At 43.3% G+C, this 24,869-nt stretch overlaps 1 protein-coding gene across 1 annotated transcript in view; it reads right to left on the minus strand.

The window, feature by feature from the left end:
* LOC116507190 (dystonin-like) overlaps positions 1 to 24,869 on the minus strand; it is a 216,370-nt gene that overhangs the window by 164,535 nt on the left and 26,966 nt on the right. Inside the window, exons 3-4 of the mRNA XM_032215161.1 lie at positions 19,102 to 19,290; positions 2,178 to 2,385 (exon numbers count right to left, since the gene is read on the minus strand). Of these exons, the coding sequence (XP_032071052.1) occupies positions 2,178 to 2,385; positions 19,102 to 19,290 (397 nt within the window). The remainder of the gene's footprint in view (positions 1 to 2,177; positions 2,386 to 19,101; positions 19,291 to 24,869) is intronic.

A 24,869-nucleotide genomic window follows, 5' to 3' on the forward strand; every position in this document is an offset into this window, starting at 1 on the left:
TGTTAAACCAGTGTTTCTCACACACAGACTCACACACACACAGAATGTTAAACCAGTGTTTCTCACACACTCACTCACACACACACAGAATGTTAAACCAGTGTTTCTCACACACACACTCACACACACACAGAATGTTAAACCAGTGTTTCTCACACACACACTCACACACACACAGAATGTTAAACCAGTGTTTCTCACACTCACACACACACACACAGAATGTTAAGCCAGTGTTTCTCACACACACTCACACACACACAGAATGTTAAACCAGTGTTTCTCACACACACACTCACACACAGAATGTTAAACCAGTGTTTCTCACACACACACTCACACACACAGAATGTTAAACCAGTGTTTCTCACACACACACTCACACACACACAGAGAATGTTAAACCAGTGTTTCTCACACACACACTCACACACACAGAATGTTAAACCAGTGTTTCTCACACACTCACTCACACACACACAGAATGTTAAACCAGTGTTTCTCACACACACTCACACACACAGAATGTTAAACCAGCGTTTCTCACACACACACTCACACACACACAGAATGTTAAACCAGTGTTTCTCACACACTCACTCACACACACACAGAATGTTAAACCAGTGTTTCTCACACTCACACACACACACAGAATGTTAAACCAGTGTTTCTCACACACACACTCACTCACACACAGAGAGAATGTTAAACCAGTGTTTCTCACACACACACTCACACACACAGAATGTTAAACCAGTGTTTCTCACACACAGACTCACACACACACAGAATGTTAAACCAGTGTTTCTCACACACTCACTCACACACACACAGAATGTTAAACCAGTGTTTCTCACACACTCACTCACACACACACAGAATGTTAAACCAGTGTTTCTCACACACACACTCACACACACAGAATGTTAAACCAGTGTTTCTCACACACTCACTCACACACACACAGAATGTTAAACCAGTGTTTCTCACACTCACACACACACACACAGAATGTTAAGCCAGTGTTTCTCACACTCACACACACACACACAGAATGTTAAACCAGTGTTTCTCACACACTCACTCACACACACACAGAATGTTAAACCAGTGTTTCTCACACTCACACACACACACAGAATGTTAAACCAGTGTTTCTCACACACTCACTCACACACAGAGAGAATGTTAAACCAGTGTTTCTCACACACACACTCACACACACAGAATGTTAAACCAGTGTTTCTCACACACAGACTCACACACACACAGAATGTTAAACCAGTGTTTCTCACACACTCACTCACACACACACAGAATGTTAAACCAGTGTTTCTCACACACTCACTCACACACACACAGAATGTTAAACCAGTGTTTCTCACACACACACTCACACACACAGAATGTTAAACCAGTGTTTCTCACACACTCACTCACACACACACAGAATGTTAAACCAGTGTTTCTCACACTCACACACACACACACAGAATGTTAAGCCAGTGTTTCTCACACACACACTCACACACACACACAGAATGTTAAACCAGTGTTTCTCACACACATACTCACACACAAAGAATGTTAAACCAGCGTTTCTCACACACACACTCACTCACACACAGAGAGAATGTTAAACCAGTGTTTCTCAACCTTGGCCACTTGAAGATGTCCGGACTTCAACTCCCAGAATTCCCCAGCCAGCGAATGCTGCCTGGGGAATTCTGGGAGTTGAAGTCCGGACATCTTCAAGTGGCCAAGGTTGAGAAACACTGCGTTTAAATCATCTGTTTCGTTTACATCGGACGGGCGATTTTCGCGATCTTCACTTCTAATGCAATTTCAAGGCTTGCCGCTGTTCCGCTTCTACCTCCAAACGCGTTCATCCGCCCAGACAGAAGACCGGGCTTAAATAGCTTAGTCACCGATCCCCCAAAGCCCAGCCCTCCGGACAGCGATCTTAACAACGCTTAAATCCCTCGGAACTCAATGCAACTTAACTCCGAGCCCGCACAGAATCCACAGAACGACGCTATAAGCGAGCAATACAGTCAATCACTTTACGCCCCCAACCCCTCCTGTGCAACACCACAAATACACAATTCCCACCATGCAATGGAAGTTTTTTTTCTTTTTTCCCTTCTTACTCTCCCCCCCATCTGGTGTCTTACCGGCTATCCTGAGCACAGCTCTCTCGGCTGGATCCAGCACAGATCCCCCTTGGATCTTCCTCTTGGATCTCTCGTGCCTTGGTAGGTTCCACGGGAGGGTGTCGCCCGGAGCCGGCGAGAGGGAGCCGGATTTTGGGCTGAAATCCTCCTCGTCGGAAAAATCCGCAGAGGAGGAAACGGAGCATCGGTAGGAAGCGTTCCCCGAGCTCTGGAGGAGAAAAGACGGGAGGAGGAGGAAGAGGTGTGAGCATTGTAGCGCCAGCAACAACGGAGGTAGACATTTTTGCCCCCCCTTCGGAACCGAGTTCGATCCCCCTCAACCTGAAAAGGGGACGCTCCCCACCTACCGCCACTGACTCGCAGGCTACCCGCGTTTGCAAGCATCGCTAGACAAACGGCTCACCATTGTTGCTTACACGCGCTGCTAAATCCCACCGCGGCGAAAGAGGCTCAGGGGTGGGGGGGAAAACGCATCGGCGGGAGGCTTTCGGGGAGACGGGTGGCCCTCGGCGCTCCGGCACACAAAGCTCCAACCCGAGTTGCCCAAGAATCAAAGCCAGAGAGGGGGAAAAAAGGGTGCCGGGAAGAGAGAATTGTTGCAAAGCAAACAGCGAAGGCTCCGAGTCACAAAGCGACCTTTGGCTCCCCCTGCAGGCGACAGGGGGGGAAAAAAAAGGAGCCTTTCGCTCTTGGATGAGTCGCGGGGGAGGGAAGGATGCCAGTGTTTCCCCCCCCCCCCCCCATATCCAGGATGCGGGCCTCGGCGATGGCAGGGCAGTTGCCACGCCCTGGTAAGTCCCTTTCCTTCCGAGAAGGGAAAGGAGAGGAGAAAGGAAGGAAGGAGAGAAGAAAGAGAAGAAGGGGGTGGGAAGGAGGGAGGGAAGGAGGAAGGGAAGGAAGGAGGGAAGGAAGGAGGGAACGTAGGAGAGAAGGAAGGGGGAAGGAAGGAGGAAAGGAAGAGGGAAAGGAAGGAGAGAAGGAGAGAAGAAAGGAGGGAAGGAGGGAGGGAAGGAAGGAGAGAAGGAGGGAAGGAAGGAAGGAGGGAAGGAAGGAGAGAAGAAAGGAGGGAAGGAAGGAGGGAAGGAAGGAAGGAGGGAACGTAGGAGAGAAGGAAGGGGGAAGGAAGGAGGAAAGGAAGAGGGAAAGGAAGGAGAGAAGGAGAAAAGAAAGGAGGGAAGGAAGGAGGGAGGGAAGGAAGGAGGGAAGGAGAGAAGGAGGGAAGGAAGGAGGGAAGAAAGGAGGGAAGGAAGGAGGGAACGTAGGAGAGAAGGAAGGGGGAAGGAAGGAAGAAAGGAAGAGGGAAAGGAAGGAGAGAAGGAGAAAAGAAAGGAGGGAAGGAAGGAGGGAGGGAAGGAAGGAGGGAAGGAGGGAAGGAAAGAGGGAGGGAGGGAAGAAGAAGTAGGACTGTTGTAAGATAAGATGGATCTATGGGATGTTAAAAAAAGCAATCTTCAAGTATATTGTCAACAGTAGGGGAAAATTGTTATAAATACATATTATTAATAACAGTTATGAGATTATATAATTGTGAATGTATATATGAAATAAAAATAAAAAAAATGTAAAAAAAAAAGTCTCTTTCCTTCCTTTCTGGAAGGGGTTCCACTTCTTTTCCCATAGCGCTCTCCGCCCCGAGGAAAGGCGGAGCAGCCGGAAAGAGCATACAAAAGGCAGGTGGGCTACTTGGGGGGGTAAACCCCGCGCCGCCCGCTCGATTTATGACCGCGTCTTTTTTTGACGGCCCGGAGGACTGGAGAGATTTTCCAATGGCCACCGACACCTCCCGAAATGCAAAGAAGGAAGGATGCCGCGCAGGCAGAGGAGAACGGGGGAAGGAAGGCGCTCCTGGCTTGGAAAGCCTTCAACCCTGCATTTCCTGGGAGAGTTTTCAACAAATGATGATGAATGGAGGAAGGGGGGGGCAGAAGGGAGATTGGGGAGGGGGTGTCTTTATTTTACCTCCCACTGGAAGGGAAAACGTTGTTTGCATTTATGGATCAAAGTCTGAGATGAGGCCTCTGCTGTGTCATCTGGGCTGGGCCTTTTGATCTCCTTCATTGAAACTTTCTATCCTGTCCCTTCTTCACTGTCCCTTGGACCCCAGCATGGTTCACCAGTGGTGGGATTCAAATAATTTAACAACAGGTTCTCTGCTCTAATGACCAGCTGGGTAGGTAGGGCTTGGTAGTCATGTGACTCAGTGGGTGTGGCCAACTCAAGGTCACTCCTATTGATGGACGCTTCGCCTTATCTGTTACAATGGAATAAGGGTTAACTGGAGAGGCAGTTTCTGTAAGCAGGGCAATAAAGATGAGGCTAGAAACAACACCAGAACGTTTCCTTCCTGCCTTCCTTACAGAATTAGCCTGTAAAGTGGGAAAAAACAAAATAAGATTTCTTCCAACAACCGATTAGAAAGTTAACAACCGGTTCTCCCGAATAGGTGCGAACCGGCTGAATCCCACCACTGATGGTTACCCTCTATAGCAGGGGTCAGCCACCCGTGGCTCTGGAGCCTCATGTGGCTCTTTCATCCCTCTCCTGCGGCTCCCCGTCACTCAAAATATCCGTCACAACCACCAAAGTGTGATACCCACCGGCATGCAATTTATTGAACTTTTCGACACACACACCCCGCCCCAGTAGGCCAAGCATGGATAAATCCAAGAAAAGTTTCAGAAGAAAACAGAACGTTTAATTCAACTACGTATGCTATTTCTGTGGCTGCTCAGGAAATGGTCAGGCGCGGGAAGGGTTTTGTGGCTCCCGGTCAGTGGTGGGATTCAGCCAGTTCGCACCTATTCGGGAGAACCGGTTGGTAACTTTCTAAGTAGTTCGGAGAACCGGTTGTTGGAAGAAATCTCCCTTTGTTTTTCTCCCCACTTTCCAGGGCTAATCCTGTAAGGAAGGCAGGAAGGAAACATTCTGGTGTTGTTTCTAGCCTCATCTTTACTGCCCTGCTTACAGAAACTGCCTCTCCGGTTAACCCTTATTACCATTGTAACAGTTAAGGTGAAGCGCCCATCGACGTGAGTGACATTGAGTTGACCACGCCCACCCAGTCACATGGCCATCGATCCCCGCCTACCCAGCTGGTCATTAGGGCAGAGAACCGGTTGTTAAATTATTTGAATCCCACCACTGCTCCCTGTGTTTTCTTTTCTGTGGGAAACGGGTCCAAATGGCTCTTTGGGGGTTTAAGGTTGCTGACCCCCTGCTCTACATCATTCCTTAAATGGGCCTACAGAGAGTTTGCAAGATCTTTGCCTGCTTTTCTACCTGCCTTCATTATTATTCGGTGCACTCTTGCCACCCTCTAGGGATCACCTTTGTGGAGAAATTCCCATTAGCTGCCTTTCGGAGTAGGGTCCACTGGTTAGAAAACTCATACTGAGTGGAACACCATCTCTGGGTACTTGAGAGACCGCCTGCTGCCAATTACCTCCCACAGACCCATTAGATCTCACAGGGTTGGCCTCCTCCGGGTGCCATCTACCAGCCAATGCCACCTGGCTATTACCCGGGGGAGGGCCTTCTCTGTGGCAGCTCCGGCCCTCTGGAATGAACTCCCCGCAGGGATTCGGACCCACACCTCTCTCCAGGCCTTCCGAAAAGCCGTCAAAACCTGGCTTTGCTGGCAGGCCTGGGGGTGATGAGTTCCCTCCCCTCTCGACATGTATGGTTGTGCGACTGTTGTTTACTTTTATTATTTGTATTTTGTTTTTTATGTTCCCCTTTTCCCCCTTGAATTGTTCGCCGCCCTGAGTCCTCCCGGAGAAGGGCGGCATACAAATAATAAAATTCTATTCTATTCTATTCTATTCTGGCAGATTAAGGCAGTTTTCTCATCAGGGCTGAGAAAGCATCATCCAAGCACCGAAAACAGGCGCTTTGTCACAACATCAGGAGCCAAGTGACACCATAAAGCATCATCAATTACTAACAAGGAAAAGGAGTCATCACATGGAGATCATTTCAAAACCCTCTCCAGTTCCTCACTTCCTTTATATTTTCACTCTTCTTTCAACTTAGTGCAGTGATCGTAACCGATGCCTATATTTTTAATACAGCCTTGTGCAAATGAATTTGCAATTTATACTTTAAAAGCTTTTAACATATTACAGTAGTTGTGTGGTGCATTGACTTCTATGGTCCTATATTCCAGTAATGGGAAAAAAAACAGAGATCCAATCTGATTTTATATTCCTTACTTAGCAATCATACCTAAGCTTTCTTATTAGATTATGAGATGGGTGAATAGCCTTTATTGCCACACACTACTATCACAGTGAGATTATCTGCTAGTTTGGTAATTATTTAAAGAAGAAACAAGTCATGTTTGTTTCCTAAGAAAAGAAAGTTATAAGGCCCCATTCATGACCTTCGATCTCGGAAGCTAATTCAATTGTTTTTTCCCCCCCTTTCCTATGTTCAAGAGACACATGATTTCCTGACGTTCACAATAAATGTTGGCTTTAAGCCTTAGTAATTGTCGACTAAAATTAATTTCCAAAACAGAGTTACAAAGGAACTCCTTTTAAATGGGGATTATCAGTTCTTTCTTTGTGCTGAATCATGAGGAAAAGTTTACCAATCAAAAGATAAGGCTAAAAATAGGCAGGAAAAAAAAAAACGAATGGCCATTTCTTATTAAATCATATCAAGAGTTAAAGGACGGGATCCAGAGTTTTTAAGAAACATTCAGAAATTTTAATGTAATAATTGTTTCTCTGAATTAGTATAAATTTGCTAATATTTTTATCACGAAGTAAATCAGTGGCAATGCTAGGTTGGTAAATCATATTATGCCTTCGGTAAACAAACTATCAAATTCTGATTAATCGTCTGCCATAAATCACAATGAGTGTGATGATTGATCACACTAAGGAGAACAAACCATATACTCTCTTAGTAGGATATGAAGAACTACCCAATATCAATTTATTATTTATCCTTGAAAGATCAGTTTTTAGTCTAATCCCAAAACCTTTTGACAACATACTTTGTAGTGCGAATTTTAATCTTACTGAAGGAAATCATGCTATGTTTACTTTCTATCTTACTTCTGAGTAAGTGTGAGTTATATAAAATCCACTGATGGTTGATAGGTTTTTTTTTTAGTTTGTTGTAGCTTATTTCAAATTAAACAATTAGGTGTTGTAATATAGTTGCAGAGTCATGCTGAACCACACAGGAGAAAACAAACTCCTAAAACACCATAACATCCTGATAGTGCATAACATAACATTCTGATATGTGCCCTACCATTGACGTCCAGGATTTAACCATATATAGACTGAGCAGTAGATTAGAAATTGTACTTTTACAGGCTGTTTTTAACCACATGCTATTGCTCCACCTGCCTTTGTCCTATCTCAATAAAAGGGGCTACTAGACCCCCAATCTGGGTCGCTCCATCCCGAGAAAGGTTGTCTCCTGTCTTTTCTCAACATTGGCCTCATGGGCGAACCACGGGAACGTTACAATTAGGGATATTCCTGGATCGAAAAGATTCTGGGAACCATTGATTCAACAAAGGATAAAACTGCATGAACACAACTTAGTTTTTAGAACCTCAATACTAAATATTATCTATTTACTATAAACAAGGGCATTTTAATCCATATAATTACCTGAGAGACCCAATTATTAAGATCTATACAGTAATTTGAATGGCAGGGTATACAATTCCAAGGAACCAACTAATGGCACCTTAATTTTGGTCCTCAAAATAACTCAAATTATTAAACGAGCTTCCTTTTGGCCTTTGAATGGCAATTCAATATTATTTGGCCAGGCTTTTGATTAATGATATTATTTTATTTACAGTTTTATATTAATTCAGTTAGCTGCCCTTTGTAGTGTATAAGGGGGAGACACTTTTTAAAATAAAAATTGAAATAGTAATAGTTTTACAAGCACTACGGAATAAAACAAAAGGAATTGTATTTATCTGCTGTCTGTCATGGACTTTGTGCAAAATACACCTTTAGATTGCTTAATAATTTCCTGCTGTAGTGTTTTGCAATGAATCGATTAATACCTATATATGAATACGCTATATATACACTATTTTAGACAGTTAAGGTTGAGACAGTAGCATCCTTATTTTCAAGAATTCTTTATTCCTGCACATTCATCGTTGCTGTTAATAAATGTGTGAAGCATTTCATTTAGATACTAGTTTTTAATTTACAAATATGTTTTCTTCTTTTTTTCTTTATAACTTTAGAAATCAACTCAGATTGTATTTCTGATTCTTATATGAATTTTTTCATTTCCTGTCCCTAATCATGATACTGTTATCTGTGCTTTGAGCGGAGTGATAAAAAATATCACAGCTTTGATGATCGCACGTCAGGATTTATTTTTAGTCTTTCAGACATTTATTAAAATAAATAACATTCTGAAGAAAAGTAGCTGAATCCTACTAATATCCTGCTCAATAGTTGTGCACCACTTCCCTCTACTGGATGCATCTGACCTAGTTGTTTTTCCATTAATATGAACATATTTGTTGGCTGGAAAAAAAATTTAATTGGACTTATTACCATACATGAAAGCCAACACTTTAAATGCATTTAAAAACAAACAAAGGGATGAATTAATGGCTATTTAACACAACAATCTGGTTTACCCATCACGTTAAGCCAATCAGTTGGGTTGGGGGATTTGGGACTTAGAAAAAATACTGTGTAAATTAAGTCACTTTGATTATGTCAAAACCGCGACCCGTCAAAACCGTGCTCGACTAAGCCGCGCCCGATTAAACTGCGTCGCTGACATCATCAACAGGGCGACAACAGCCAGCGCGGAGAAAGAAGGGCGCTTTAAATAGCGCTTTGAAAGCAAGCCGATTCAACTTAAGGTAAGGGTTAGGTTTAGGGTTAGCTTTAGGGTTAGGATTAGGTTAAGGGTTAGGGTTGGGTTTAGGGTTAGGTTAAGGGTTAGGATTAGGGTTAGGGTTAGGTTTAGGGTTAGGTTAAGGGTTAGGTTTAGGATTAGGTTTAGGGGGCTAGGTTTAGGTTTAGGGGTTAATTTTAGGCTTAGGGTTTACAGCGTGCTTCTGTCTCCGCGCTGTTGTCGCCCTGTTGACATCAGCGACGCAGTTTAGTCGGGCGCGGTTTTGTGGTGGAACCTGTGAAAACAACCGTGACTTTAGACCACAGGTATCAAACTCTACGTGACCCGACAAATGTGCGCCCGACAAATGCGCGCTGACAAAACTGCGCCGACAAAACCGCGACATTGAAAGCGCGTCCACAAAACCGCACCCACAAAACCGCGATTAGGGTTTTTAGGTTAGGGTTAGGGTTGTTTAACGTTGTTTTCGCGTCCCACTATGTTGTTTGTTGACGGCGCGCTTTTGTCGGTGCGCATTTGTCGACACGCTTTTGTGGGCGCGATTTCAACGTCGCGGTTTTGTCGCCGCGGTTTTGTTGGCACGCATTTGTCGGGCCCGCATTTGTCGGTGAACCCAAACTCTTATCGTGTCACATGACATCACATGACATTTTGGGGGCTTTGCAGAGCTGGAGTGGCATGGCCTGCCCGTGATGCCTCCAGCACGCGGGCTGACAGTTTGACACCCCTGATTTAGACTATACAGGGCGGGGCATAACCTTTTCCTAGGGGGTCACAGCAAGATCGACAGCAGTTTACAACTTCCGCGACACCTCATTTTAAAGCCCATAAAAAACTGAATTGAATGAGCTATTAAATGTTAAATTTGCTTTAAGAATGGCTGGAAAATTCGATTTGGAAGAACAAAGGATCATTGACAGAATAAAATGCATTGCCTTTCGAGAGGCTCGCGATGCTGGAGCGACGTTTATCAATCGAAAATGGATTGCAAACAAATTGAAACGTCATCCGGATTGGGTTACTGATAATTGGAACAAAACAGCCCAAGAATGTTTCACAAAATTTGGAGAAGGGCGTCCTCTGCAACTGTCCCAAGAAAGCAAAGCCATCATTGCAACTGGCAGTCGCAAACAACGAAAAGGAAACCGAAAAGTGGCCCAAGAAATCCTTCAAATTCGTGGAAAACGAGTTGATCAAAGGACAATCGGCCGATATCGAGAACGAGAAGGTTTGAAGCCATTCCACGTCATTTGCAAACCATTGAAAACTCAAACACACGTTCAAGATCGGCTTTGGTTGTGCGATTGGAAACTGTGTTGAAAAATCTGGAAAATCGAACGGAACTGTTTGAAGATTTGTTGTGTTCTTATCCACCTCGTTTGAATGCTGTTCGAAGGGCTAATGGTGGTCATACTGACTATTAAATCGTGTCAATAAACTCAGTTTTTGATGGGCTTTCGAATGGTGTATGAATTATTTGTGTTGTTATTACAAGTGTTGCTGTGACCCCCTAGGAAAAGGTTATGCCCCGCCCTGTAGTTGGGGTGCTGCCACTGAGAGGCTCCTGCTCCTGATCACCACATAAGCCAAATCAACTAGTGGGGATCCTGAGAAGGACACCAATTGGATGGCAATGGAACGATCTCTCCCCGTGGAGATCTGGACCCTTACTACTCTCCCGGCCTTCCACAAAGTGATTAAGACCTGGCTTTTCCAGCAGGCCTGGGGCTGTTGATTTATCCAGCCCCACTTTAAGTTATGAATGTTGTGCTTTTTTAATGTCTGTACTTTTTAATTTTTATACGTTCCCCCTCCCTGCTTTACCTGTAAGCCGCCCTGAGTCTCTCGAGAGTGGGCGACAAACAAGTCCTAATAAACGTAAACGTAAACATTAAAAAAAGCAATTACACTTGAGTTCTAAATCAAAGTCTAATAGCTAGAGCAGTGTTTCTCAACCTTGGCGACTTTAAGTCCTGTGGACTTCAACTCCCAGAATTCCCCAGCCAGCTATGCTTAAGTCCACAGGACTTAAAGTCGCCAAGGTTGAGAAACACTGCCTTAGAGACAAGAGCCCGCAACGGTCCCTATATCGACGCATCTCCCTGAAAGACGAACCTGCTTTGCAAGCGTTTGTAAAACATAGCGGGGAAAGGGTGGAGTCTTTGGAATGCTGTGCTGCCTGGGGGTTTCTGGGAGTTGAAGTCCACAGGACTTAAAGTCGCCAAGGTTGAGAAACACTGAGCTAGAGGCAGCAAATGTAGCACCTTCAGCTTCTTTAATCAGCTGCTGTATTTAACAACAAGAGCCGAGGTGGCGCAGTGGTTAGGGTGCAGTACTGCAGGCCACTTTAGCTGACTGTGATCTGCAGTTCAGCGGTTCAAATCTCAACGGCTCAAGGTTGACTCAGCCTTCCATCCTTCCGAGGTGGGTGAAATGAGGACCCGGACTGTGGGGGCAAGTTGCTGACTCAATTTGCTAAAAAAAAATTGTAAACCACTTAGAGAGGGCTGAAAGCCCTATGAAGCAGTATATAAGTCTAATAAATAATAATAAATAATAAGGTGCTGTTTGCATCAGCCCCAACATTTAGGCTATCCTGAAAGGCAGCTCATGGTGGATTGCGTTGCAGTCACCCAATGATAAGGTTACTACACCTAAGATCAGTGAGGCCAGACTGGCTTCCACAAGTAAATACATACTCTATTATGTACATTCTAAGTAGCCCTAGCACTTAAGTATGCCTAGCAAATAGCACACAACAGAACTATGAGTCACAACTTTACAACATTTTATTCTGAATATACTGTGTAAGCCGTACAAGGAAACAAAACGAAGAGAGATTTCAAAGCCAACTTTTAAGATAGAAGAAATAATCCTTAGTTTTTATTTCATTTGGACTAACAAAGAGAGGGTTTATGGACTGGACCTAAGTTCAGATTACTGTTGACTTAGGACAGTGGTTCCCAAACTTGGCAACTTTAAGGGTTCCACCACAAAACTGCGGTAGACTAAAGCGCACTCGACGAAAGCGCGTACCTGACGTCATCACAGTGTGACGAAAACAGCACGCTGTGAGCGGTAAACTTAAAATTAAAGCATAAATCTAAACCTAACCCCCCCAAACCTAACCCTAAACCTAACCCTAAGCCTAACCCTAAACCTAACCCTAACCCTAAACCTAACCCTAACACTTAACGTAACCCTAAACCTAACCCTAACCCTAACCCTTAACCTAACCCTAACCCTAAACCTAAACCTAACCCTTACCTTTACGTGAATCGGCTTGCTTTAATTTAATTTTAATTTAATTTATTTTTAATTTTATTTGTCGCGCTGCTGATGACGTCAGGTACGCGCTTTGATCGGGCGCGCTTTAGTGGACCGCGGTTTTGACGGGTCACGACTTTAAGACTTGTGGACTTCAACTCCCAGAATTCTCCACAAGTCCACAAGTCTTAAAGTTGCCAAGTTTGGGAACCACTGACTTAGGAGAAGTCGGTAATTGTCTTGGCCTTCTGCAATTGTTTTTCCCAAACTTTCAACCTAGCATGGACGTCATTTGATTATCTGGTGATCTCTCATGGAAATCTACCAGGTCCATTCCTGTTTAGTTTTGAAAATTATGACTTAAGGGGGGGGGAAAAAAACACCCTTTCAGCAAAGAGGACCTTATATGGCTATAACATCAGTTCTATCATTTATACGCATAATTTCTAATGTTTATGACACAGATAAAATGCTCCTTTTCCTCATTTGAACAAGAGTGCACATGTATAAAAGGAAAGCTTGCTATAGCCATCGAGTCCTTCAAATAGAAATGCAGGAAGAGGAAACATATGGGGGCTGACCTTCATATACTTTTTCCATTTGCAAAACAATGGTTTCTGTGGAGGACGTTATGAAGAACAGCAGGTACTTAAGATTATCACGAGTTTATATTCTGTTGCTTTTTCAACCAAGGATTTGCTAGTCAGGCAGGCTTGTATCTTAGAATCATTGCTCGATCTCAGTTCATTGATCTGTGTAACTCAGTATTGTTTTTGCACCCACGTTACACCTATCCTCCGCAAGCTGCACTGGCTGCCCATTAGTCTCCTGACTCGCTTCAAGGTGCTAGTTGTTACTTTTAAAGCCCTACATGGCATCGGACCTGGGTACCTGAGAGACCGCCTCTTGCCAATTACCTCCCAAAGACCAATTAGATCGCACAGGCTTGGCCTTCTCCGGGTTCCATCTGCCAGCCAATGCCGGCTGGCGACCCCCCACCCCCGGGGAGAGCCTTCTCTGTTGCTGCTCCAACCGTCTGGAACGAGCTCCCCGTGGAGATCCGGACCCTTACTACCCTCCCGGCCTTCCGTAAAGCTACTAAGTCCTGGCTGCTCCGGCAGGCTGGGGGCTCTTAAAGTACCCAGCCCCGTCTTAATTGTGATTGTTGTGGATTTTAAAATTGTTTGTTTGTATTTGTCTTATTTATTCCCTCCCCTGTTTATTGTGAGCCGCCCGGAGTCCTTCGGGAGTGGGCGGCATACAAAACCAATAAACCAACCAAACCAACCTTTGCAGCCTTCCCAAAACTGATATGTTCAATAGGTGCCTGGGCTAAAATTCTCACACTATCTTGGGAATTATAGATGCCAAATCTAGGAAACATCTAATTTGGGAAAACTGCCTTTCTCTCCCTAATATCAGATACCAGGTTTTCTCAGATCTACTAAGCATTATTAGATACTAGATCTCAGATCCTTTACATTCAACTAGCCAATATCCCGGCGTTGCCCAGGTATTTATTTATAGAGGGGTAAATGTCAGGACCAAACATCATTTCTAATGTTGGATTTTCCCCCTTACCAGAGGGAGCCCCCTCGTGGAGTACTGTGAAGCCGTTAACTATGGCAACTCCACTGCGTTGTACGGTAGAAGCCATTTTACAGCAGTGCAGCAGAAGCCATTCAAAGTCACAACAGGCTGCATCTTAACAGAACATACACACCAAGGGGTGTTAGGGGTGTCTTACCCCCACAATGTTTGTCTCCAGAGAGCAAGTCATCTGCGTACCAAGTTTGGTTGAAATTGCTTGAGGCATTCCAGAGTTATGCTGGAACATACAGACACACATATACATCCATATATATGTGTGCGCACACGCACTTTACTACAGACCTAAAAAAATCTACCCTTCTGGCTGTGAGAAAACATCTACAGTTTATTTTTTAAAATCATTTTTTTTTCCTGATCAAGAGAAGGCTCATACTATTCGCAAACCTTTTTCAGCAAACTACGATACGAGCCTTTGATCTATGATGACTTAATGGCCATTCAAAGTTACAATGGTGCTTTAAAAAGTGACTTACAATTGATGCTTGCATTGATGGCTGTTTCAATGTCCCTATGGTCATGTGATCAAAACTTGGTTGTTGAGCAATCGGCATGCTATTTACAGCAGCTGCATCATCCCAGAGTCACATAATTGCCACTTGCCATCTGTCAGCCTCTGCTTTGCTGTTGCTTCGGCTGCCATGAAACGGGGAGGGAGGGCATGGTATTTGGGAGGGGTTACTCATTGTGCTGGAGGAAGGTTCTGGAGTTCAGCTGCCTGTCGGACTACGCATGCGTGGGAGATTCCCGCCTGGCCAGGACTAACGGCACCGACATTCCATCTTCGTGATGCCTTTTGAAGTTATCTCACACCTGACACTTGGGAGAATTATGATTGGACTGTAGCTGTGATGCCAAGGGGTGGGGAATGGGCTATTCTATATATCAATCGCTTTCGCGCCTAAATAATCAGACTTCGCTTCGCTATGCCTTTAATCATTTATAATTAGTAAAAGTACACTTGATTTCTACTCATGGAGTCTCGTGGTCTTCTTTCCTAATTATCTAATGGAGAGGATCTGACACCATCTTCCAGGGGGCTTCCAACAAGCCAAGTCGATGGGGGAGCCCGATTTGCTTAATGACTGCATGATTCGCTTAACAGCCACAGGAAAAGAGTTGTAAAATTGGGGCGTGACTTTGCTTATCGACGGAAATTCCAGTCCCGATTGTGTTCATAACTCAGGGACTACCAGTAGAGTATTTCTCCAAGCATAATTAGAATTGAAATATGGCTTTTTCCTATAGGGAAAAATACCTGCCGACCCCTTCGTTCCTTGAAAAACAGGAATGGGCACACCTGAAGTCTCTTTTCATTCACTTAATCTAGCTTTGATTTACCACACTAAATTCTAGTCCAGTGTTTCTCAACCTTGTTGACTTTAAGTCCTGTGGACTTCAACTCCCAGAATCCCCCAGCCAGCTGGCTGGGGGATTCTGGGAGTTGAAGTCCACAGGACTTAAAGTCAACAAGGTTGAGAAACACTGTTCTAGTCATTCCCTTTTTCTTTCAGAGGCTTTTGATACGATGCAACATAATTTATTGTGTTCAGCAATTACTATTACACATGTGGAGGCATTTCAAATGTTACTGAACTTTGTTCCTATAGATCTAAATCAAAACATTATTGCAATGTAATAAACAAAGCATAATGCAGAATAAAACATTCCAGAGTTTTCATATGTAAACAAGACTATCTCTGCAGTCTGTCACTTTCATTCATGGCGGTGATCTTCTCATGGCATCTTAACAGCCAAATTTTGTCACAGCACAGATGGCTGTGATTTCTGGCAGCTATAAAGAAGTAGCTGAGATAACATTCTTCGGTATAACAAGGAAGATTTCTTTTTAATGGCTTAAATCAGAATAAAAGTAGAACTTAGAAAAAACATGCTCCATGCATTCAGTCACACTTGATCTACATGTGCATTGCAATACTGGAATTTTTTTGGGATTCTATTTTCCAAATATTTGAAGGGAAAACATTAAAATAAGACCTCAAGAAGACCCTATTTCTGTATTTTCAGATATTTTATTCTGTCAAGGTCTTGGCAATCCAAAACCAAACTTCTCCCAGAGGTTTTTCTAAACAAGATTTATTGAAAGGGGAAAGGGGATAAGGTACAGAAATCTCAGCAATTGGATTATTTTCAGCTCTTGGTACCCATTTTATTTCCCAACCTGATAAGGGGAGAGATTCTCAGCCTGTTAACAAGTGGCCCCTGTGTGAATTGATGAAGAGACTGTGCCTTTTTCATTGATAGGAGAAGAATATAAGGATGTCCAGAATGTGAATCTTTGTCTCTCTGGCAATGAACATACTATTGGAAATTGTACTTTTTCTCTAAATACCGTATTTTTCAATCTATAAGACACACCTTTTTCCCTCAAAAAAGAGGCTGAAAATCTGGGTGCGTCTTATACACTGAACACAGCATTTTTTGCTTCCCAAAACTCCACCCCTTCATTAAAATGGCCGTGCATAGCTTTTAGAAGGCTTTCAGAGAGCTCCTGGGGGCTGGGGAGGGCAGAAATGAGTGAAAAATCAGCATACACATTGAAGCGAGATGATGCAGAGCAGTGGTGGGTTTCAAAAAATTTTTGAACCTACTCTGTGGGTGTGGCCTCCTTTGTGGGAGTGGCTTGCCGGTCATGTGACCTGGTGGGAGTGGCTTGCCGGCCATGTGTTTTCTCTCTCTCTCTCTCTCTCTCTCTCTCTCTCTCTCTCTCTCTCTCTCTCTCTTTCTTTCCTTCCTTTTGTCTCTCTGTCCCTTTTTTCTTTTTTTCTTTCATATCTCACTTTCTCTTTCTTTTTTCTTTCTTCCTTTCTCTTTCTCTTTGTGTGTGTGTGTGTGTGTGTGTGGCTCTTTGCCTCTCTCTCCCTCCTTCCCTCCCTCTGTGTCTCTCTATGTGATTCTCTCTCTGTGTCTGTCTGTCTGTCTTTGTGTGTGTGTGTGTATCTCTCTCCTCCAGTGGTGGATTTCAAAAAATTTTGGAACCTCTTCTGTAGGTGTGGCCTGCTTTCCAGGTCCACTGGTGGAACCTCTTCTAACCGGTTCAGGAGATTTGACGAGCCCGTTCTACCGAATAGGTGCGAACTGGTAGGAACCCACCTCTGATGCAGAGGATGGCAATGAGGAAGAAAAAGGTCCATGTGGACGAAGCCTTCCTGGATCTTAAAATTCCTAAGCTCCATGAGTCTGAAATGTTTCCTAGGTGTAGAGACCTGTTTCCTAATGTACATAAAAACTCCAGGGTTCTTGACTTGGTACTTGTAGATGCCAACAGAGCTGATCTTGTTTTATTTTATTTTTCAAATTGTTAATTAAATGGGACAAAAACAAACTGATGAATGCCATAAACTTTATTCCCTGGAAATCTCCTTGCTCTCTGCAATTTTACTTTAAAAAGAAAAGCAATAAGAAACTCTAGCCAATGCTCTGTTCCTATAGGAAAAAGAGAGCCGAGGTGGCACAGTGGTTAGAGTGCTATACTGCAGCCACTTCAGCTGACTGTTATCTGCAGTTCAGCGGTTCAAATCTCAACGGCTCAGGGTTGACTCAGCCTTCCATCCTTCCGCGGTGGGTAAAATGAGGACCCGGATTGTTGTTGGGGGCGATATGCTGACTCTGTAAACCGCTTAGAGAGGGCTGAAAGCCCTATGAAGTGGTATAGAAGTCTAACTTCTATTGCTATTGCTAACATGAGGTACAGGAAGTCCTCGACTTACAACCATTCATTTAGTGACCATTCGAAGTTCAAATGGCACTGAAAAAACTGAGTGACCATTTTTCACACATGACCTTTGCAACATCCCCGCGGTCACAGGATCAAAAACCAGACCTTTGGTAACGGGAATGTATTTGTGACACAATGTAATTTGTGTCCCTTTTGCAACCTTCCAACAACCAAAATCAGTAGGGTAAACCAGATTCACTTAACAATTGTGTTTACCAACTTAACTGCAGTGATTCACTTAACAACTGTGGCAAGGAAAGGTCATAAAATGGGGCAAAACTCACCTAACAACCTTCTTGCTTAGCAATGATTTGGGCTCAATTGGCGATTGTAAGTCACAGTTGTTTCAGGGCCTCTCCAGGGGGGCATTGGAGAAGTTTGCTTTCTAGTAAACTGATATTTTGTGACTAGCCAAACTAACGGTGGCTTCAAGAGAGCCGAGGTGGCACAGTGGTTAGAGTGCAGTACTGCAGGCTACTTCAGCTGACTGCAGTTCTGCAGTTCGGCTGTTCAAATCTCACCGGCTCAGGGTTGACTCAGCCTTCCATCCTTCCGAGGTGGGTAAAATGAGGACCCGGATTGTTGTTGGGGGCAATATGCTGACTCTGTAAACCGCTTAGAGAGGGCTGAAAGCCCTATGAAGCGGTATATAAGTCTAACTGCTATTGCTATTCAAAATTTTTACTACCGGTTCTGTGGGCATGGCTTGGTGGGTGTGGCAGGGGAAGGACACTGCAAAATCCCCATTCCCTCCCAATCAGCTGGGAGATGGGGCAGGACTAGTCAGTGGTGGGTATTTGCCAGTCTTCCGAACTACTCAAAATTTCCGCTACCGGTTCTCCAGAACTGGTCAGAACCTGCTGAATATCATCTGTCTGTAATATGTTTGATTTTATAAATCAATATTTTTCAATCTAGTGCACAGCAATGGGTACTATGCAGTGGTGGGATTCAAATAATTTAACAACCGGTTCTCTGTCCTAATGACCAGGCGGGTAGGCGGGGCTTAGTGGTCATGTGACCGTGTGGGCGTGGCCAACCCAACATTACTCAGGTCGATGGGCTTTTTGCCTGAGCTGTTACAATGTAATCAGGGTTAACCAGAGAGGCAGTTTCTGTAAGCAGGTCAATAAAGATTAGGCTAGAAACAACACCAGAATGTTTCCTTCCTGCCTTCCTTACAGGATTAGCCCTGTAAAGTGGGGGGGGGGGGATCAAAAGAAGATTTCTTCCAACAACCGGTTCTCTGAACCTCTTAGAAAGTTAAGAACTGGTTCTCCCGAATAGGTGCGAACTGGCTGAATCCCACCACTGGTACTATGTCTACCAAAATCCATGGTGGCTGGGAATTCTACAATGAACACTAGTACAGCAAGAAAAACACAGTTGGGAGAAGGCTGCCAGAATTCATTGAATTGAGGGGGGGGGGGGGAGAACATTACTTACCGACTTTCGAGTAGGTGTGACTTGAATGGAATGGTAGAATTCCGGCTGAACCCTGCTACTCCTCTTGATTTTTCTTTTCTTAACTGATGTTTCTTGCTCACTCACTTGACGTGCTTCTACCAAGGGTTGTATCTCTTCAAGGCGAGGGACCACACGCCTTCTCACGTGGCGTGGACTTGCTCTGAAACCCTGTTAAAAGATTACCGTTAAATCGTGTTAGATCTACTGGTTCTTGTCTTCTGTGCAACATGCATATTATATCTAGTGGTTCTATCTGCAGAATTCAATCTGCTTTGAAATCTTAGCAAAATTATTACTAAATGTTCACGTGAAGTCTCCATCTTTTCTCCTATAAATAAGTAAGAAAGGACCGAGATAATGCATTCAAAACCCAAGCGAATCTTTTAAACAGAATGCAAGAATTCAACTAAAATCACTGCAGAATCTTGGTCCCAAACAGTACAGAAGATTTATCATGGTTCTCCAAAAAGGGAAATCAGAAAACTATACTCCTTCATTTAATTGGCACTGTAAATAATTCCCCATGATGACCAAAGGATAAGAGCTGCTGAGGAGGCCTTTTTGAAAAAGCCTATCCTGTCAGAGATCCATTTAAATGGGATTTCAAATCTATTACTTCCAAGCTGTGGAATATATTCCCTCATGAACCAAATTTAAACCCCATTCACTCTGCCTTTAGAGACGATCTAGGCCGTGACCCGTCAAAACCGCGTTCCACAAAAGCGCGGTCGACGAAATCGCGTATGTGATGTCATCACAACACGACGAAAAAGATCGAAAAATTGAAATAAAAATTAAATTACAGCAAGCCGATTCACATAAAGGTAAGGGTTAGGTTAAGGGTTAGGGTTATTTATTTATTTTTTATTTATTTTATTTGTCATTTATAGGCCGCCCTTTTCCCTGAGGGGACTCAGGGCGGCTTACAATTCGTGGGAAGGAGTGCAAGACAAACATAAAATATGTGAATAAAATAAAATAAAACAGTAAAACACAACATTCATTCAACATTCGGGTGGGGCGGATTAGGATCTTATCCCCAGGCCTGACGGGATAGCCAGATCTTAAGGGCTATGCGGAAGGTCTGGACGGTGGTGAGGGTACGAATCTCCACGGGGAGATCGTTCCAAAGGGTCGGAGCTGCTACTGAGAAGGCTCTCCTCCGCGTAGTCACCAGTCGGCACTGACTGGCGGATGGAATTCGGAGGAGGCCTAATCTGTGCGATCTGATAGGTCGAAGGGAGGTAATCGGCAGAAGGCGGTCTCTCAAGTACTCAGATCCACTACCATGGAGGGCTTTATGGATGGTAAGTAGCACCTTGAAGCGCACCCGGAGATCAACAGGTAGCCAGCGCAGCTCGCGGAGGATAGGTGTTATGTGGGCGAACCGCGGTGCGCCCACAATCACTCGCGCGGCCGTATTCTGGACTAGCTGAAGTCGCCGGATGCTCTTCAAGGGCAGGTTAGAGCGTTAGCGTTACGTTTAGCGTTAGGTTAAGGGTTAGCATTAGGTTTTTCGTTACGTTAAGGGTTAGGTTAAGGGTTAGGTTTAGGGTTAGGTTAAGGGTTAGGTTTAGGGTTAGGTTTAGGGTTAGGTTTAGGGTTAGGTTTGGGGGGTTAGGGTAAGGTTTTCACTTTATTTTTACATTTTTTGATCTTTTTCGTCGTGCTGTGATGACGTCACATACGCGCTTCCGTCGACCACGATTTTGTTGTCCACGGTTTTGTGGTAGAACCAATCTAGGCTACATCTACTACATCAAGTATCCAGTGATTAATTTAAAAGACTTGATGCAACTCTGCAACTTAGTGTTAATTTTATATTTTTTAAGTTGCATTTTCTGTCCTGCATTTTAATTACGTTTATAGCTTCAGCACAAAGATGAAATATACTGTGAATCAAATAAATGAAGGTATTAAAAAAGAATAGACACAATTCAGCCAAAATTAAAGTCCTTTGAAACCGTATCAGATCCCTGGTGGAGTTTAAAAGAGCCGAGGTGGTGCAGTGGTTAGGTTGCAGTACTGAAGGCCACTACAGCTGACTGTTATCTGCAGTTCAGCGGTTCTAATCTCACCGGCTCAAGGTTGACTCAGCCTTCCATCCTTCCGAGGTGGGTGAAATGAGGACCCAGACTGTGGGGGCGATATGCTGACTCTGTAAACCGCTTAGAGAGGGCTGAAAGCCCTATGAAGTGGTATATAAGTCTAACTGCTATTGCTATTGCTATTTATTTACCCTTTTTATTTTTTTCCCCCTGAAGTCACTTTGTTCCAAAATGGTTCACTTGGAAAGACTGTACTTGTATCCATGACTTTTGTGTGTGTGTGTGCGCGCCCGCACACACACACACACCTCCCATTGTATCAACTTAGGGCCATCTCATTCCGTATTAATATTTCTATATAGCAGAGATTTGAGTTGCTCCAAATGAGATGTGGAATAGGGAGTATTGCCAAGTGGAATTCAAGCTGCTTTAAACTTCTAAGCCTTTCCAATTTAAAAGCATGCAAAGTCACTACTCAAAATAGGAACGTATCAAACTAGATTGCTCTTCAGTTAACCTGAAGCTGAATATACAACCTGGCCATTCTAAGCTGAATAAAATAGTTTGAGTCTTCTTATTTATGTAACAAAAACATCCGGGAGTTGAGGAAACTCTCCATGTACCTGTTCTTAAAGAAGCACGCCAAACAGGAATTTGACTGGAATGCAGCAGATAAATTATGTGACGTAAACAACCAAACAAGTATGTAGATAAATTCTGAGCAAGTGATTTAACCTTCACATTAATAGATTAATAATTAGCTGTTCTTTTAAAAGACAAATTGATGAGGTTTTTTTAAGTAGCAAAGCATTTTGATTAATACATAATATGGAAAAAAAATAGGCATAACCTATACAGGGGTGGGTTTCTCGTCCCGTTCCAACCGGTTCGGTTGGAACGGGGCCAGCGGCGTCCTCGTGCACGCGCGCGGTGCACGCATGCGTACTAGCGTCTGCACGATGCTCCAGCTGCTCCTGGACGATCGCGCAGCCGCTGTATGCGTCCTGCGCATGCGTGGAAACGCAGAACTCGTCAAAACCGGGTAAGGACCGCAGGCGGGCGGGCGGGCCCTTCGCCGTTCCCGGAAGTTACTTACTTCCGGGTTCGGCGACCAACCGGTTCGCAGGGACCACCGCGAACCGGTTGAAACCCACCCCTGAACCTATATTACTATGGTCCGTCAAATCACCTCTGATTCCTAGTAGTTATAAGCCTAAATCCCTCCAGTTTTCTTGGGAACACCTTTAATAGAAGGTTGCCAGCACCTTTTTCCTACACCTGGGAGAGACTGGCCTCAAGGGACCCATCTGGTTCCTATGCCTAAAGCAAAAATAAACTCATAATCTCCTGATTTTTTAATCCAATATCCTAAAACTACAAGACTAGTTCCTACCAGTTTGTATATTCCCACTTGTCCAACCCATCATCCAAATGATAAAGATTTAAGACCACTGGAACCTTAACTACTATAAAACTTAATCTGATCCTAAAGCTAGATGTTACTTCTTACTCATAATCGTCAACGTCATCACTTCACAACTAGGAAGGATTATCATGTGCCGTAAGGAAAATAATCAGACTATAGGTGAAACGTTATGTTTAAATTGCTAAAGATGCAATCTTGCAAATGCAAAATACAAGTATTTCTGAATAAACAGATAAAAGTATCATATCCTGCTGCCTTTAGTTCTTAAGTGATAGAACAATTCGAGTGAAAAAAGTGTTCTTAAAAACAGTATCCTTAAAATTATTCATAGTCACTGTAAAAATAAATAAATCACCAGCTCTTTTATTACAAAACCAGCCTCTATAATTGCATTATTGCATTATAATTGCAATATAATATAATTGCATTATTGTGTTTTCTATTTTCATGCTGGCCACATGATGACAGATGCATCACTCAGGCAACGCAGGCTTCCTGGAGTGAGATTCAGAGATCATGCACCTCCCTCTTGTGTCAATCACCAGTCAAGACAGGAGAGGGGAAACCTTTAAATCTTTTCAGAACTAGCCTCTAACAGCAATGAGAAACTGGTGCTAGCAAATAACCCTGAGATAGCTAGCAGCAGCAGCTATTAAGAACTGCTGTGATAAACCTTCTCACAAACTCTGGAACACTTGTGAGATGTTTTGAGGATACAGCATGTGGAGAATATACGTGAAAAGATTGGAAGCATCTCATTTGCATCTAAAACTATGATAATGATAAAAAAAATGATTAAGGGCTTTGAAATGCAAGCAGAGCATTATTTATCTTAGCAAAGGATGATCCAAACATCACTGAATTCAAAACGGTACCACAACATTGCAGTGTTAAGATATGTGGAATCAGCGATGAATCTTGAACACACTTAAAGAATAAGTCTACGCAGCTCTTTGTGGCTTACTTCTGAATAAATCTGGTAAAGTTTATTAAAAAAATAATTCTTAATTTGCACGGAGGCTTGGTTCATATGCAATGTTTTACGTCTGTATGAAACGATTTAGCTGTATGGAAGTTCTAGAACAGTGTTTCTCAATCTTGGCAACTTGAAGATGTCTGGACTTCAACTCCCAGAATGCTGGCTGGGGAATTCTGGGAGTTGAAGTCCAGACATCTTCAAGTTGCCAAGGTTGAGAAACACTGTTCTAGAATAACTATCCAATGTCACCTCCACAAAGCCAGAAGCAAAACAGGGAGACGGTAGAAATCATATAGATTTATAGAAATCTTTCCCAGACTGGTTTTTATTGGATGCTATCTCCAGCTTGCAGTATCATGTTATCTGAGGATTATGAGAGTTTTAAACAAAGAAAGGTAGCTGTAAGGATGTAAAGTTAAAAGAAATTGTTTTGCACAATGGGCGCTGTCCCTTTTGCAAGTGCTGATCGAGCCCTACATTTTAACTAACAGTAATCCTCATAGAATTGCCATGCTGAGATTCTGGTTTAATCGGTCTGCAGAATAACTGTATGTCAACAGGCCAGTCAGCCATAAAAGTATTACTTTAACGTGGAAAGGTTGATGGGTTGAAACTCAGCTAGGTGTATACAGAAAAAATTACCTGTATAGAGTTTGCTTTTTTAAACAGCACTTCAACTACAGTATCAGGCTTACTTTTACATTCAAAACCAATTAAATGATAGACATAATTCAAAAGAGAAAAAGAAAAATCAGAAGAATGGGCTCATTCCTTACAGGGGATATTTCTCTTTGCACAATATAAACTGTGTTAGACCGTAGCCTTAATTAGTTAAGACGTAAGCATTTCAAGTGAAGGAATGTAACAATTGTGCAACCACACGTTACTGAGGAATTTTCCTACAGGGAAATTTTACACCTGAAAAAGTTGCCTCTGTATTTGGATGCAAGTCATTTGATTCTAATGCATATCCTTTTTTCTATCAAAGGCTACACTTAAAATTATATTAAGGTATGACACAACTAAAAGAACCATTACATTTGGTTTCTAAGTGCCTCCCCTATATCTTAGGTTAATGGGAAATGATTTTAAATGTGAGAGGAGTTTTCCTCATTAAGTATCTTGCTTAATGACATGGGAGTTATCTGTTCAAAGCTAAAGGGGAATCCAGTAAGTGCCCATAATTGAGCCTAATGTTGCAGTCCTCAACTTATGACAACATCTGAGCCCCAAATTTCCATTGCTAAGCAAGACGATCTTTCTTGGCACAGTTGTTAAGTGAATCACTGCAGTG

Source organism: Thamnophis elegans, chromosome 4 (assembly GCF_009769535.1).
Source record: "Thamnophis elegans isolate rThaEle1 chromosome 4, rThaEle1.pri, whole genome shotgun sequence".
In the NCBI taxonomy this organism is placed as follows: domain Eukaryota; kingdom Metazoa; phylum Chordata; class Lepidosauria; order Squamata; family Colubridae; genus Thamnophis; species Thamnophis elegans.